At 42.1% G+C, this 17977-nt stretch overlaps 1 protein-coding gene across 4 annotated transcripts in view; it reads right to left on the bottom strand.

Annotated features, from left to right (window-relative positions):
- ARID5B (AT rich interactive domain 5B (MRF1-like)) overlaps positions 1 to 17977 on the bottom strand; it is a 183612-nt gene that overhangs the window by 36977 nt on the left and 128658 nt on the right. For 3 of the 4 annotated variants that reach the window (XM_014538742.1, XM_005865124.2, XM_014538743.1), the window contains one exon: positions 3334 to 3446. In XM_014538742.1, coding sequence (XP_014394228.1) covers positions 3334 to 3446 — 113 coding nt within the window. Of the gene's footprint in view, positions 1 to 3333; positions 3447 to 4844; positions 5290 to 17977 lie in introns of those variants that run through there. The other variant, XM_005865125.2, reaches the window with a different exon arrangement.

The following is a 17977-nucleotide window of genomic DNA, read 5'->3' as shown; positions in this document are numbered from 1 at the left end:
ACAGGCCAAGTTCTTTTGCACTTTTTTCACATTTACCCAAAACATTCTGAGCATTTTAATCCGCGGAAATATTAAAAGAGAGCTAGTCCTCGTGTTGACCTTGAGAAAGCCCACCCTTTTGATGGTAACACTTAATTACCAGCTCTGTTTCTCCCGACCTGTACGTCTAATACTTGTTGAGCTCACTAAGAGCTTTGGGGTTTCCAAAGTGCTTGAGGAAGTGCTAAGTAAAGAATCCACATTTACTGTTTTCAATGAGCCACCACCGATTTGATATTAACCACATCCTTTTGCTGGATGGAGTTATAACTAATCCAGCTTTTAACCGGGACAGCGAGATGTGCTGAACCAGCAGGAAAGAAGCTGGAGTCATTTCAATTCAGTCACTAATGTGCTAGGATACCCTCATTTTCTTCCTCGGGAAACCGGGAGGGGATAAACTGTGGAGGTAGTTCTGAGAATTAAAGGGGATGAAAAAGTATGGAAAATAATGAATGCATCCTATTTGTAAAATGTTGCAAGTATGTTTGTGATGTAAATGAAAGGAGACATTGCTTCCTTTTTATGTCCCTTTTAGGCTATAAACCACCTGTTATACACGTCTGGCCTTTGGAAAGTGCTTATAGGATGTGAAGTCATTTGCCTTCTATCAGTGGAGGCCTTTCATTATAGCCCTGGGCTGAGACTTCTCCTGTGTAGGTCACCATATGAACTGGCTCGGGCCCCAGATCTGCTGCTGTAAGATGATCCCAAGGGAAACAGCAGTACTTGAGCTGGACACCTTCATGACATCTCCAGAGAAGTGGAACCTTTTCCCATGTGACTTTTGCTATCTTTGGGAAGCCGTGATCTCAGAGTCTTGTAAAGCTAGTTTTCATGTTTGCATTGAGAGAGTGCAACCTTTGATGGAGACAGGTAGATGACTTGACTTGTTTTTCCAGCCATGCACCCAAGAAACCCAGTGGATTCTCATGCTGAGCGTGCTGCCAGGTGGAGCTGCAGAAAGCCGTAGTTAGAAATGGTCTATCTGAGAAACTTTTGAGAGGAAAAAGTCACACAGCTCTTGGTCATAAAGCCAAACTAACGGTCACCTGAAATGATGCTCCCAGCTCAGCAAAGGATCGGATGGTCACAGGTTTGTAATCTCTACGGTAGCATTTCATGAGAAAAGACCACTTGATGACACAGATGCCTTTTTAATGGTAGTCCTGGCCCAGATGTGGCTTGTTCATTCTGTAGGGATTTTATATCGGTCTTGTTGGTGCCATCAAATAAGCCCATCATCCTTCACACCTACCAGTCTCTCTTCTATATGAAGAGGTCCTGCCTGACCCTCTGGAATAGCAGGACTATAATCCAAGACTCCAAGAAGAGTTGGACATTTAGACCAGTCCCCAGGAGCTGGCTGCAGTGGGATATCCATACATTCACCATCGAAACCAACGATGGAAGGATAATCCTCCTCCAGGTAAAAATTCTGAAAGGCTGCACTGGTGGGAGCTGGGGTAGAAATGGCTTGAAGACCATCACTCCTACGAAGGATAAGTCAGTGAACATCAAATACAGAGCAGGCTCCTGTTCTCTTTAGTTTTGTGGGTCTTCGTGTGAGTCCTGAGCTGCCTTTCCAGAGAGAGAGATGTTGTAGGGTTTGCTTTCAGGTCAGTTGTATGAGTTTTATAAAACTCCCAGAGGCATCCGTTGGTAGTGACTCCAAGTGACATGAGAGGGAGCTTCACCCTGCTGGGCTCAGGTACATATAGGAAATGCCGGGATAAACACATGATGTCATCTTAGAAGTATGGGGCAGGGAGCCAACAGAAGACATCAGCAGTACAAGCTCTGCTGAATGTTACAATCTTAAAGCCTTCTCACTCCATTCTTTATTGTATTGCAAACCACATCATAGGGAATAAACTGTTCCGGCTGACATCCTCAAAGACCATGGAAACCAAAGCCCTAGATAGGCAGCTCCAGGAGCGAAGTGTCCAAATTATTAGAAAATGTCATACTTGGTATTCAGGTGGACTCACTTTCAGATGGTTAAATGAACAGAACAAAAAAATAACTTTAGGGAAAGAAGTTTGTTGTTGTTGTTTTAGCCAGAAAATATACATTTCTCCTGGTTGATCTCTTTGTAACACTTTGCAATCCTGGAAGCATGAAGAAATGATAACAAAGCAGCCTCAGAAATGCCCCATGAAGATAAGATTTACAGAATGTGAATGTTGAGGATTTGTTTCCTTACACTGGGAGGAGGCGTGGAGTACGTGGCAGAAAAACAGTAGATTTTCAACATAGAACTGAATTCATGTTTTTCTACATCAGAATCTTCCAAAGTCGCCAATAATCAAAATGTTCCCACTTCCATAAGCTTAGTCCTTCAATCTGGAAATGTGGTATCAGTTGATATCCAGTCTTCAATTCAGATCCTAAAGGGACTATTGCTGCCTTTGGCACAGAAACAACACCTAAACGCAAACACCCCATAAACGGAACCGTAGAAATCTGATCCAAACTCACTAAAGTAAAAAAGATAGGTCTGAAAATATGAAGTGGCACTTCACACTTCCTGGTGCTAAATACTTCAGGCTCACACTTTCAGAATTCCTAAGAATGCCGGGGCAAAAATGGGCCTGCGTCCTCAACAAGTAGCCTTGAACTTGGACCTTTATTCTGCATTAAGATATACTGATCTTGTGATATAGAAACCCACACCTGAAACCTATATGATCATGTTGACCAATGTCACCCCAATAAATTTAATTAAAAAGAGAGATCTTAAAAAACATATAAATGTATGGATGAGTATATGTATACATGTAAACATCTTGCTATGTGTCTTTAATTTTACTCTAAGGTAAGTTAGAGGTGATTTTGAAATAAAAATATGGAACTAAAACGATTAATTCTAGCCATTTCTAATTTCATCCTCCATTAATCTCTGCAGCAGATTTAGCTGAACACATTCAGAAAAAGGATGGTTCAGCTGGTCTATTTTTGATACAAGCAGGGTAAACTATGTCATTGTGTCACCTACTATGAAATCTCAGCCTCAATGACGTGGGCGCTTAATCATCTGTCCTTCACCCAACAGGCCAAACTGGGAGGTGGGAAGTCTTTCTGTTGACTAATCAAAATGCTTACCTCCCTCCCCCACCCTCCACCTCCCAAGGCAGGAGAGGTGGTGAGAATAGACATAGCAGAGAGCTGTGAATACCAAAGTTAGATCTGGAATTGCAAACTGCCACTAAGACACACAGAGTAGAGAGATAAAGAGAAAGAGGAAAATAAAACTATGCAGCAAAATGAACACCATGGCGCAAACAACTGTACCTTGACAATGGCTTTGCCATCCGAATTGTTGTTGGAATCTTTCACAGCACTGAATGAATCTCTTCTCTGTGGGCATGATTTCTTTTTGCGTGGTCTGCCTTTAAGATTCGGCGCTGAAAACAAATGGAGAGCAATTGATATACATTTTCATTGGCATGGATTTCCTTAGTCAAAACCCAGCATCTTACTCCAGTGGTCCCCATCACGCGTGCAGACACATGTACGCATCTGTGGTAGCCAGCCCTCATTTAATGCTTCTCTCCCTGAAGGGCTGCACCTTGGAAGACCATGCACGTCTGCACTTCTTTCCCAAAGCTAATCTATTACACTGTCACATGTCTAATTAATATAAATAAAATGAAGCCCTCAGCTCTAAAGGATGATGAAAGGAAAATGCCTTTCCCCATTGTTAGAAAAGAAACAGGTTGGGCGGACGACAGCCCTGAGCCAGGCTCCAAGATTATTCTTTGTTTTGTTTTGACTCTTTTTCAGAAACCTAAATGATATGCCAGCCCATGACAGTATCACAGTAATATTATGTTTAAAAACATCTCTCTTCAAATATGGAGACATGAGCATTTTCTCAAGTTATACATATAAGTAGAGAGAAAGAGAGAGCTGCAGAGAGAGGTATTTGCAATAACAATCTGAAAAAAAAATCATTACATGTATTTACTAATAATATTGAGACCAGCCTGTTTCAAATCTGAACCAATCTGGCAGATACATGTAACCCAGCATGCTCTTTTTTCCTTCTCAATATATTTTTTAATGACCATCTTGAGGGTTATTTAAAATAACTTCCAAAGATCACACTGGGGTTAGCCAGATTCCGTGGAGATTATTTATACTTTCTAAAAGCCACAGACAAGATGCAAATCAAAGTTATATTTCAACCTTGATGTTGAGCTTGAATCTCTTTAAGATCCACACAGAAAGCAGAGGAATACAGGCTGCTGTTTACTGAGGACTAGGGCTGTCCGGCATCAGCTTTCACATTTAACTTCATCAGTCACCCAAGTCGAACAAAAGTAAAACAAACCAACTATCCAGCTAGCCCTTGGAGAATTTCAAACGAATGAATTATACCCCAAGCAATTCCTTTCAGACCTTCCCAGGTAGGTACCCACACTCTTGATGATTGTGACAATGCCAAATCCGGACAGTTCGAAACCTCTTAATTGCCATGCAGTTAACCAGTGGTTTCAGGACATTTTATATTGTACTCATTTTACAAACACAGTTAATCCCACTAATTTGATTTTATGCTATGGATGACAGTTGGCTATTCCTAAAACCCCGTAAATAGATCTGCCTTTACAATCAGGCAAAAGTTTTCAAAAGTGGCTTTGGAGCTCCGGCTCAGACCCCCCTCCTCCCAAATCCCCTCTCCCTTCTCTCATTTCCCCAAAACGTTTGTCTGAAAGTACAAACCATCTCCAGCCAGCCTGGAATTACAGAGGTAAACAAGCCCACAAACACAAATCAAGCAAAGAGAAAGTAGCGATTACCCATTCCAGTCGACAAACATCTGCCTGAGGATGCCTGGGCTCCCGAAAGCTACAGCATATGCCTGACCGCTCCCGGGCCACGTCCCTGGAAGTCTGAAGTCTGGACTTGACTTGGTGTGGATGTCAGCTTCCCTCCGAATGAGAGCTGCGAGGCTCCGCGCTGGGCTTACTACACCCCTCCCCCGGCAGCTTCATTACTCATGTAAACACACAGCAGTGACTAGCACCGAGTGTGTGGGATGAGCGCTGAGGACTCTGCTGGAGTTGCCAGACTGGCAGAGAGGGCTAAGCTCTCTCCACCTCCCTGCACGGGATGGTGACTTCATCTGGCCTGTTCTGTGGATCCTGACCTCCCGCCCCCCTGTGGGAGCGTGAGGCCACCTTCCAGGACTGACAGGGTCCTCAGCCTGGAGCCAGGGTGTGGACTCTGGGTTGGAAGACTTGTAGCACAGACATGTAGCCACAACTGCCCCGAGGGCTCAGCTTTAATGATCGCTGGGGAAGGACTGTACTTTCAAGTCCCCGTATCAAAATAATAGCAGAGCAGAAAGCTGACGAACAAACTTGGGGTAGATGTGAGGCATTTCATTGAAAGAAAACAAAACAAAGTCGCCTCTGTTCTAACACTTGTTACTGTGATCTTTCCTTCCTAACATTTTGGCAAAAAAAAAAGCATTTGAACCTAAAAGGCATTCATTTCCAGAAAAGCTTTCAAATCCCAAAGGCCTTTTGAGATAGAGAGAACTTGCATTGAACAGGCTGTTTTAAATAAAGACAAAGGTTCCGGGAACTGACAATAAGTCATCCCCAAATCGGGTCTGTTTTCTCCATTCTTTGAGCTGTTTTCAGAACCGGAGAAGCACATGTCCTTCCCCAGCAGATTCTGAGAATTACAAATTTAGAACACACGGGCACCTAATATTCTGGTCACACAAACTTCAAACTCTACATGGGATTTGGTCAAGAGAAAAAAGCCTCTTGTTCCTCGGAAGGCAAGTACACTGATATTTCAGGTATGTTGGCTAAATCCCACCAATCACTCAAGTCTCAAACTCAAATTCCTCTTTGAGCCTGCCCTCTGGACTCCTTTTCTAACCTTCTCTTATGCTGGGTATCACTTTTCACATTATTCTTTGTACTTTAGCTGTGTTTTATGGCTTCTAATTATACTACATTGAGAGTCCTTACGGACAGGACCAGGTCAGACTCCTCTCTCATCTGCCCCAGCAGACATCCAGGAGGCGGCATTGCATAATATGAATTTGTTGAATGAATGAGGGACTAAAGGAAATAGAGATAGATGCCCATATATCTCCTCTTTGTCTTCATGAGCTGGGCCTGCTCACCTGACCACGTGTATACCCGTCACCCTGGACACCTGTAAAACTGTGTTCACCTTTAGTACTGACCCTTGAGCTCTGGGGACATAAACCAGCAATTTGAGTTTGCTGTGGGAATTGAGACAGAAATCCTGCAGCCTTTAGTTCCCCATTACTGTTAAGCCAAAATGCCTGGCCTCCTGCGGGGGCCAGAATCTTGTCCCACATGCAGTGAGCAAATGCCCCGAGGAGCAGATGTTTAAAATCCAAGCTCCCATAGTGCAGTTCGAGACCTTTTAGATCCATAGAACCCAAGTGATGCTTTGAGACTGGGAGGCTGGCTTTTGGGGAGACCAAAATTTTTAGCCCCTAAGTTACATTTATTTTCCTCCAGGGTCAAGAAAAGAAATCACTTGCTAGATAAACAAATAAAAATAAGTGCTTTATGATTTAATAGTAGTCAGGGGTCAGGTGGAGAAAACAGCCCCACCTGGTCCCAGCTGCCCTGGACCAACTTAAGCCCCATCAACAGCTAAGGGCTACATACCTACTGAGAGAACCTAAATCCTAGACTCCAGAGCAACACCAGCTCCAGTACTTTAGAGGAGACCAGCAAAGCCATTCCGGGAAGCCGGCAGTACACTTACCAATAGCATAACTGGCTGGAACAGTGAATGCACAAGTTACTTTTCCATGTGTATCTAATCCACTAGCCATCCCTGGCCTGGCTCACTCACACAGTTCAGGCAATGCTCTTTGCATGATTGTTTTTAATATCATACATTAACAATAATAAGAGCTGATCCTTACGGACCATGCACTTTCTCTGTACCAGCCAGAACTTTGCATACAGTAACTCATTTACAACTCACAGCAAACCCACAGAAAGTGCGATTATGAATCCCATTTTACAGACCTGAAAACTGAGCTAGCGTTGAAATGACTTGTTTTAGGTTATCCAGTGGGTTTCTGGTAACAGGAGGATTCCAGCCCAGGCACCTGGACTTTATCCAGAGCCTCTGCTTTAAGTTGTTCTCTCTAATAGATGGACACACACACACACACACACACACACACACACACACACACTCACTCTGTCTCACCATGAGGTATTTATATTAATAACTTGGGTTGGTAGTCACCAGGGAGTGAAAACACTCCCTAATGCCACAGATCGGCCCGTCTCAAGCAACAAACAGCACCCTACAGACTTGACAACAAGCAGGGACCCCACCGGTGGGTCCTGACTCAGCAGTAGGTGACAAGACTTCCACCAAAGTCACAGAGTTCTAATAAAACTGAGAGAGCCATGCCCATGGCCCCTTGCAGAGGCCTGCTGACTCTCCTGCCCAATCCCTGAAAGATCTCTGTGGCTATTTTAAAAAACCTTTCCTCTATGACTGCCCATCTGTTCCTCTTCCTCAGTGCCACGAAATTAACACGTATTCACCTTTGGGAAGTCACTGCTATTTCTATAGGTGTTAATCCCAGGAGAATCAGCGACCACCGGGGGCTCCAAGCTACTTTGACATCTAACCCTTGTGTTATGTTTTGTTATTTCCCTTTTTTCAACTCCTTCACATATTAAAGACTTATAGTCTCTTTTTAAAAAGACAATATAGCAAAACAAGTTTTGGGGTGTGTTTTTTTTCTTAGCGTCTATAACTGAGTCCCAGTCATTCACTTCTATATTTGCTTTACAATGGGTTCTGACAAGTTCTGTGTCAGCGCAGGTGTGGGAAACTTTCATCTCAACCCCAACTCCTGCAATAATAATAATAAAACAAAAGGAAATGTAACCAGTTACTGGCAAAGTAAATTGCTTTTGGCTTCAGTGTTCCTGTTTTTTTTAAAAACTGTGTTCTTCCTGTCATGACCGTCTATTTTTTCTAATAACATTTATGCTCTTGGAAATACCACGAAGATAAACTACTATAAAAGCTGGATTGACTCATCAGTTAACAACTCTCTCTCCTCATTTTGCAGAGAGGATTTTGTTGCCAACACAGCTACATATTCTCTCGAGAAATTCTTTGTGAGCTTCCACTCAGAGAAAGGACTTGCTTGTTGGTGGGGATTGGAATTAGGAGAATGGAAAAGCAGGCATCATTTTCCTAAGAGTTTGACCCCCAGGGTCAATGTCTAGAGGAAGTCGGCAGAGCGTTAACTCATTTGATTTGCCTGGTGTGTGTGTGAGTGTGTGTGTGTGTGTGTGTGTGTGTGTGTGTGTGTGTGTTTTAAACACTAAGCACAAGCCAGAAAACTAAACTCCACGGATTTGAAGTATTAGGGACTGACAAACCTTGTTCTATGTATAGTATGCATTACTGATAATGCTTTGCATTTCTGTAATGCCTTTCCTCTGAGGATATCAATTCTCTGAAACATTTTCTTTATAGACAATAATCTTAAAATACTCTGGCAAGTTTCAGCATGGAGCATTGCTCTTTCTGGAAAAACACACACACACACACACACATAAACCAAAAAAAAAAAAAAACCCTACCCTAATTTAGTTATCATTTACTGTGTTCTATTTTCATTGTTTCCCTTTTGACTGTTTAGAAACTTCCTCTTTCACTACAACAAAAATAGGGTGAGTGTTTTTAAAGTTATTAACGTATGAATAAAAGATTAGAAACCAAGAATGGCAGAAAGCTTGATCAAAGCCACTCCTGAAATTTATGGGTGTAATAAAAGAAAGGCATTTCACAGATAATCTCTTACAGAATTTCGGTTTTCAAATACTTGGGAGGGGAAAAAGAAAAGAAAAACAGAAGCTCTCAGCCCTCATTTTGGCTTTAACTTAAAGACAACATTTCTACTTTAAGAATTCATAAATGAGCTCCTGAAATTTTTATTTTAAATCCACAGTTTACTCAATATATTCACTAGGCCACACCTCCCAGAGCTGCTGGGACTCATCAGCTGTTCATTGGCTGAGTCTTTCCATGAAGTTACAAAGCATTAATTACATAAAGACTGAAGAATATCAAGTTTACTTTTATTCTGTTTTTCTATAAACAGCCTTTTATACCCAAGAGAAATGTTTGGGAAACAACTGTATTATCTGGGATATGAACACACAGGGCCATTATCAAGCACAACTCATCTTGGAGAACACTCTAACCTAAATAATGAATGTAAAGCAATAGGCACATTTAAAATAAAACACATTATGTTATATCATTTTCTGTAATTGTTCTGACAGCTCCATTTTTAAGGGTAATTTTTTTTTCTCAAATAAAAGCACTAAAAAGACGAGTCTAGAGTTATGAACCGAAACTAGAGCCAAACTCACATGCCCCTACTCTCAGATGCCACCAAGAGCACACAGCCCTGAACAATGATCACGTCTGGCCACTCTGGATGTCATGGCCGCTTTGCGTGTCCAAGTTTACTTTCGCCCAAGCCCTGCCCCGGCGTTGCTTGGACCACAGTTCCTGCTAACTACCACCAGGTCCCCTTCTACCTCCTGTGGAAGTGTGAACAGTTGTGTTGGTAGAAAGAGGTTGGAGAAAACACATGAAATAGGCTGTGTATGAGGTCCAGTCACGTTGGCTATTTGTCAAATACGCTGAGATCCCCAAAAGTCACTAATGAGAGTGGAATGTGTGACTACATTTGTCATACCTGGATTGCCCGGGCAGCTTAAGTCCAAAACAGCAGTGGACTTCATTGACTGCTCAACAAAGCATGTAAGTAAACACTCTTGTAATCCTTTCCAAAACATGCCCAGTCTTACTCACTCCTGTTTCCTACAGGAGAATGCTGAGCCATTGTTAATGCTCCTGATCAAAATTTTAGTAATTTTATAGGCATGTGATTTGCATAGCTATTTCCTGATCCGCCTTCCTTCTGCCCTGGAGGTCTTCATTTCTCAGAAACACTTAAAAATACAGATATGACTTCTCCCCTTCCCCCACCCTATAAATGGAATGCGACTTGTTAGCTCATCTGCACTGCTAATTGGTTGGAAAGCATGTGACTCCTTGTATTCTTGCCATTAAAACACAAACAAACCTCTTTTCTAGTTAGGCTTTACCAGCTGTGATGGGCGGATTTCTCTCTTTATTTCATCTTTGTGTCTTGGGGAGAGAGAAATTTAAATGACCAAATGTTATTGTATATTATTCTGAAATATGTGGTGAATTCCAAAGGAATGCAGAAATGTCCTAGAAATAGGCTTGCCCACAAGGGCACTGGCAAAGAAGAGAGGGATTGTAGACACTTTTCACTACTGCTTAGGGAATAAGGGGGAAATCTGGGAGCTAAATCTAGGTGAAGAGGAGAGAGCTTGGGTTTTCAGAAGACTGACTCTGAAAGAATTCTGGAACAGAAATCCATGCCAGATCAGTCCAACTCTCACCTTCCTGGTCTATTGTGGCTAGCCCTAAAGTCCCCCCGGGAGCCGTCCTCAGTGAAAGGTCCCCTCCTGGACCTGTAAGGGGATGGAGGAGGTGGCTCAGGCTGTTTGCAAAGAATTCTTTGTCTTCGGGGTAATGCGGTCTATCTGCCATGGCATCAGGAGCCTGTGGGAAGACTCTTTTGCCTTAGAATTCCAAATATTATGTAAAGAGCCATCAGGGCAGGCGGAGTGGATACCTGAGGACTTAGCTTGGTCCTTAGGGTACAGGTGACAGCACTGCCTAGGTGTTCATACTGCACACAGAGGGTCTGATTTCCTTCCCCTGCTGCAAGGTCTTGTCATGAAGTCACAATCACAATAACAAAAAAATGGTTCAGCTGGTGTGGCTCAGTGGTTGAGCGTCAACCTATGAACCAGGAGGTCAGGGCACATGCCCAGGTGGTGGGATGTGCAGAAAGCAGCTGATCAATGACTGTCTCTCATCATTGTTGTTTCTATCTTTCTCTCCCTCTCCCTTCCTCTCTGAAATCAATAAAAATGTATTTTAAAAATCCTATATAATAAAAGGCCAATAGGCAAATTGTCCCCTTGGGAGTTCGACTGACTGGGAGTTTGACCGCTCGCTATGACATGCGCTGACCACCAGGGGGCGGCACAGAATGAAGGAAGGCCCGGCCGGCAGCCGGAAATCCCCAATTGGCCCTGATCGCCGGCCAGGTCTAGGGACCCTACCCATGCACAAATTTCATGCACTGGGCCTCTAGTATAAAAATAAAATAAAAATGCATAGTGGCTCAAATGCCCACTTTCACATCTTCAGGGCAACTCGTTTCTGCTACCGTTCTTCCCAGATGCTGGGACACACAAGCCATTTCCAGGCCCAGGCCCCGGGCTCCTCCTTAATAGAGAAGATCACGCTGGCCTTTGAGAAAACAACTGTGTGAAAGCAATTACAATTAGAATGGGTGTGTTGTATCACTATGTACTTTTTCTTAAGATTTCAAAATAACTCGTTTCCATTTTTTGAGAACTATTCAATAAACACAGATTTAGTCCTTCTTAGTATGACTGCCTATAATAAGAATAGAATATTAATTTAAGATACTTGTCTTTTTTAAGGCTATTTAAGGATCTGTCCTAGAAATGCTTTTTAAGGACATTTTGATTTTTGTAATTTATAAAGTTTATAAAAATAGGACCTTCAAAACATAGAGAATTAATTTTTGTCTCCTCCTCCCTCTCCCCCTCTCTCTCCCTCTCTGTTTTGTCACAATCAATAAACCTGCTCATTCTAGTCTTTGATTGATATGTTCTGTGGTGTTACTATTGAACATGACAGAACAAAAATGAAAGCTACATTTTTGTATTGAACAGCCTGGCAAGGAGCACTAAATTTCAGTACAGTTTTTAAACTCATATATAAACAGAACATTCTTGTTCAGCCATTTCTCCAGGTTTGGAAATGAGATACTCCATTTTCAACATTGAGGATAATTGATTTGCTACATCTCTTAAAAAAAAAATCCCCTACTTGGAAATAAATAAAAGAGATTCTGTGTGTCTGTGTGTTTGTGTGTGCCTGTGCGTGTGTGTGTGTGTGTGTGTGTGTGTGTGTGAGCATGGAGATGTTTAACTTCTTGCAGGCTTGGACTAATATGAGAGACATTTTCTTTTTTCAAACACACACACTTAAGAAAAAGTAAAATGTCATCAAGTAATAAGCTCCCAATTTCTTTCTTTTTTTTTTTTTGTAATCCCAAAAGGAATGTGTACTTAATAGGGCTTTTTCACTCTGTTTATACTTTTCAACATTTCAGAAAGAGTAATTTAAAGAAGCAGGAGAGTCTCTTACTTAAAAGTAAAAAGATAACTATCTTTGTTTGTCTGAGACTCTGGGGATGCTTTCCTTTGCTCGGGTGAATCCCTCTCATCCCTCCCACCTTCATGAGCTACCAGTGCCATCTCTGAGCTTCGTTTGTCTGTGGGTATATACGAGCCACATATTAGAAAATTACTCTAAAAGCTCCACTGTGATACCAAGGAGCTCACAGGTGGTAGGAAAGAGAGTGTGTTGGAGCAGGGTGGAGTCAGGGTCCACGGTGAGAAGAGAAGGGGTCAGGGTTGTGCACGGAGAGGCTGCGACAGGGTCCATAATACTCGGTGTTGTGTTGAACAAGGACAACCAGGGTGCTCAGGGACTCAGCATGAGTGGAGAAACAGAGGTGGGTGCACCATCAGAAATCCTAACATAAATCTTAGGATGAACAGAGAATACACAGGGAAGGTTAGAACTTCTTCCCCTTTTTTGTCAGGATAAGATAAATCATTTCTGTGACTGTTCAGAGCTGCTGGGCCCATGATGAACACCTCTAGCCACACGGGGCCACTGAGCCTCTGAGATATGTCTAGTCCAAAACTGGGGTGTGTCCTAAGTGTAAAATACACACTGGATTGCCAAGGCAATGCAGAAAAAATGCAAAATATCTCATGAATAACAGTTTCTAAAAGTTACATACTGAAATGATAGTTTGGATATACTGGGTTAAATAAAATATATTATTAAAATGAATTCTACCTATTTCTTTTAATATGTGGTTACTAGAAAAGTTTAAGTTACATGTGGCTTGCATTATCTTTCTCTTGGGTGCTGCTGGTTTAGTCAACAATTCAATGTTATGATTATAGATCTGTCCTTGGAAATATGTGTTAAAGTGCAGACAGAACAAGATTAACATCTGTGGCTAGAATAATCAGCAGAAGTGATGATTCGGAAGTTTCAATATAATTCAGGATTGTGCTTACTGTTATGGAGGATAGTCATGTGTAGACGTTAGTATCTGAAATTTGTGTCTCCTTTGTAAAATTCAAATCTGGTAATCATTGATTCCAAGTTAATAAATAGCCCCGATGAAGATGTTATTTCATTAACTTCCTTAACTAAGATGTCAAAGCAAATGCTAAGCCTGGCCAACAGACTTGGGGGAGAGAAAAACAGAGGCTAATTACTTATTTTACTAATTATTCTCTTCTGCTACCAACATGGGTATAATGTAATCCATTTGTAATGCAAACTGAATCAGAGAAAATAAATCTTGATTGATTTTGGCTGTTTGGAAGGTAGAAGCTCCTTAACCACAAATTGTTGAATACATTCATGGTCTGGTTGTGTTTTCCTTTTTGGAGATTTCATTGGAAAGTCAGTAGAGAGGTAGAGATAGCCAGGCCTAAAGGCAAGGGCATGGCCTTCTTGGCTTTGCCAAGATGCTTCACGTCCCACAGTTTTATAGGAAGAACCTGAGATTACTCCTGAAGACAGACTCTAATAAACCCAGAAAAATTGACAGGACTAAAAGGTTTGAACTCCGGGGGGCAGAGGAGGACAAGTATTCTTTATCCAATAGTTCTTAGCACCAAAAGACTATGGGACATCACTCTGAGAAAATGGCTGCTCAGTGTCCACTTGGCCCAATGTCCCATCCTCCCAAATAACTGGTCTCATAGGTGAAACCAAAGCCTATACCCCCCACACCCTCACTTTTTGATTCCTGCAGAGGCAGCAACACAAAAATATAAGTAGACAGTTAATAGCTCTCCAGATACAACATGTCAATCAAAGGGCTACACACCCACCTGGGTTATTTTAGGCAACCCCTCACCCCCTTTTATGGTCCCAACTGTAAAAATAAAAGAGCAACAATGGTAGCAGTGGAAATAAGCGTAGGAAATATTTTCTTTTCTCAGAAGGCAAGAGTTACCATAGCATTTTAGACAGTAACATTCAGAGAGATTAAGACCAAAATCCCAGCAACATCAACAAAACAGACAATGAATATTATACCTTCCACTGTACAATAATGAAAACAATACTTCTTATGAAATATGAAATTATTTGACGGGTGTAACCTATATCCAGTGAAGCAGTCTGCACACCTCTGGCATGCTTCTGATATCTAAGTATAGCAGTATTTGTCTTTGTCCTCCACACTCTTTTATAGCACATGGTATGCATATTTCAGCATCCAACATTATTAACTCATGACCAACTGTCAGCTGATGGTTATCTAACACATGGGGTCTCCACAAAAGGGATCCTTATTTGGGCAAAAGCTCTTGTCTGCACCAGCCTGTCTATATTTCCCCTCAGAAGGACTTTATTTGGATTATTATTGCTGTGAGTGAAAGCTCAGAGGCTGCTTGTGTGGCAATCAGAAGGCGGGGAGATAAATCCGTAGCAAGTTAAAACACTTAGCCGATATTAGAAGCGTTTTCTAGCTTTGTTAGCTGAAAGCCAACTCTCGGTCGCCCTCTCGTGGCGAGTCTATGTGATGCCGTGGGAAAACCATAAAAATCCAGAGAGTTTAATCAAATACAGGTAAGAACATCCATCTCTGACAGAAAGAGTCACAAATCACAACCTTATGTGGTTTTATATGTTTTGGAATTTACATTTAGCAGCCCTCCCATGTGGAGAAGGAAAGGGATTGGGGGTGGGGGGCTTATAATAGGGAAATGAGAACTTTGTCTTTCTGGAATACAATGACAACTATGTTTACTACTGTAACTGCTATATATGTGGCAAACTGATTTTTATGAGATTTAGGACCTTAAAACATCATACCCACATTTTAAAAGTTCCTTCATAACCCAAAATAGACTGGTGTCCCAACTGGTTTGGAATCAGAGGAACCAAAGAAAGAAGTCTGAATAATTCCCTAATATGGAAGAAACCACTTAAAAAAGGAACAATTTATTTGTTTCTGACAATCGGCAACATATTGAAACTTGAAATTTATAGAAGCAAGAGTAGGTACAGAATTTATCCATAACCTCTAAAAACTAAATTTTATAAAAATCTGAACTCCACATTTAATCATTGGTTACCCAATTTGGTATTTAATTTCTAAAAACACCATTTAAAATTTCTGCTGTACTCTTTTTGACAATTTCCTGCCTAACAGGCCCATCCCCAAAAAGCAAACAAACCTGGTATAAAAACAGACCGAGCAGCTTAAGAAAAAGCTGGGGGCAAAGTACATGAGATCATAAACTATTTTTCATCTTATTACCAGTAAATGTGTCTTCTCGTTTGATAAAAGCCGCGCCTCCAGCCAGCATTAACAAAAAAAATGCTCTGTGTTTTTAATATGAATTTAGGGGCAGATTAATCTTAACTTGGCTTTTCCACTCACACGTGCAAGTTCAGTTTTTCAACAACAGTTGTTTGGTTTTGTCTTTGAATTAGCAAAGTTCTTAAAGTAATTTTACTACAACATTAAACAGCTGTGAGTTCTTTAGCAAACATGATGATTCTTGTTCTTCTTTGTACTATTGTGCAAGCTGAAATACCCTTTCTTTCATGTCTTTTTATTCCAAAATGAATTCCCTAGTTAGCCTTGTTTAGCTTTTAAAAAAAATAATAATAAAGAAAGGGGCTGGTACTTGCTGACCTCTGAAATTCATGGGCATTTAAGCACAGGGCGTTCACACAAGGTACATAATGAAAAGGGCTTTTGTTTAATTCCTATTATAGAATGGAAAATGATATTCTGCCCCAATATAATGCCAATCCTTGGAGTATAACAAAGCTGTTTGCAAATATTTCTGTGGAGCAAGGCATCTTATGCCTATTTTGCAGATGAGAAAACTGAAACATGGATAAAGGTGAGGAAGGGAAGAACTAAGCAAGACGTTCACAGAGGCTGGAATTAAATTTAGAATTTGACTCCTCGCCCAGGACTAACCACGTGAGGGCCCTGACTCTTTGGAATCAACAGAAGAGCAATTTTAAAACATTCTTTTGACATTATTAACCACAGCCTCAGGGCTCTGGGAAGTGGGGGTGGGGGCGGGGCCTGGAAACAATACAGAGCTGCTAGGTGGCAGCCTCTGGAGACCAGGCTAATAAAATGGATTACTTGATAAACACCGCCATACATCCTGGGAATATTCAGAGGCTTAACGATTCCCTTTGCATCTTAAAAAATTAAAATCTAGATTTCAGTGCTCCTGTAGACAGCCTCCTACAATGCATAGAGACAGGGAATCATCCCAAGACATGAAGTGCAGAAAGTGGTTCTTGGCTTTTGAAACGGATTTGGAACCAAAGATCACTGCTAGGAGCTGGTGAATCCACAGATGTGATGACAGTAGGAGTCTTCATTTGAGTAATTTATAAAATGATGGCATTCTAGAGCTTAAGGAGAACCTAAATACCATCTACTTTACACATCAGCCTAGGCCCTAGGGTGGCCCACAGAGTCTGAGGTTTGCCCCAAATCGCACAGCAAGTAGCAGAGCTGTGACAGACACTGGTGTCTGTTGGCCGCCTGGGATCACAGCGGCGCCTTGGCAGCAGATGGCTTTTCAATGGGCCCTGAATACCTCCTCTTGGGTCTCTGCGGGGTGAGACGTGTCATCCCAAGACCACGTTATTAAAACACACTTTCCAAGGAACTGCAATTAATAAAGGCAAATGGGAGCCGACAAGGACATTCCCACTGTGCTCCAATGCCAAAACATACAACTGAGAAAGCTCACTTGGAGCGCACGGACCGTGGGCCCTTCTGGCGGGACTTCTGTGCACCACACTCCCAGCCGTTTGCTCAGACCCAAAGGGGAGGGACTAAGCGGAAAGCACTCGCGAAGCCATGAGGGCAATACTCCAGCATTTGGCTTCGGTGCCTGCCACCTGCTTGCTTTTGTTGGGCTGTGCTGTAAAATGAAGGGGATGAGAATAGACCTTGGGAATTCAGGACCTCTGGGGCCAGGAGAAATGGACTGCAGCCTACTTTGCTTTGGAGCATCCTTGTGACTTTCCCCCGATAACAAATGCCTTAGAGGTCCCGAGCACCTCACATGGCTTCACACCTGTGTGCCCATGACAGGGGCTGCCTCTGACAACAGTACCCTTCCTTTTTGACCGCTGTCCCTCCTGCTCCAGCTCCTACATCTAGGAGTCTATGCTCCAAGAGCAGAACTGGGCATCATATGCCCTAAAAAGCTTCCTTACTCTCCCTCATCTCCATGTGACGGTGTCTATCTTGGTCACGGTAGCATTGTCATAGTAGATGCTCAATAAACATTGACTGAACAAATGACTCTTTCTGTATCATATTTTGAAAAACAATGTCTGGTGCTTAACAAGAGTCTAGTAAATGTTCATTAAACTGCACTGACTGCTGATCTCACCGAAGAAAAGAAATACCGCTGAAGAAGGCAAGGTGGCTGGGCTGCCCTTGGAGGTCCCCTGGATCACAACTGCCACTAATAAGAGGGAAATGTACACCCACATTTTCATTCCCGCTATGTAATTCTGACACCCAGGTATTGTCAACCACCTAAAGGCTTAACAGAAACCTTCTTTGCCTGTGAATCCATAGGTCTGGCTTGTTTTGCCAAGAACCTCCAACTCGCAGGGAAGAGGCTCACTCTCCCAGAGAACCTTA

The sequence above is a fragment of the Myotis brandtii genome, unplaced genomic scaffold (assembly GCF_000412655.1).
Source record: "Myotis brandtii unplaced genomic scaffold, ASM41265v1 scaffold196, whole genome shotgun sequence".
In the NCBI taxonomy this organism is placed as follows: Eukaryota; Metazoa; Chordata; class Mammalia; order Chiroptera; family Vespertilionidae; genus Myotis; species Myotis brandtii.
Note: the sequence above shows the minus strand (reverse complement) of the source record. Positions and strands in the feature narration are given on the sequence as shown.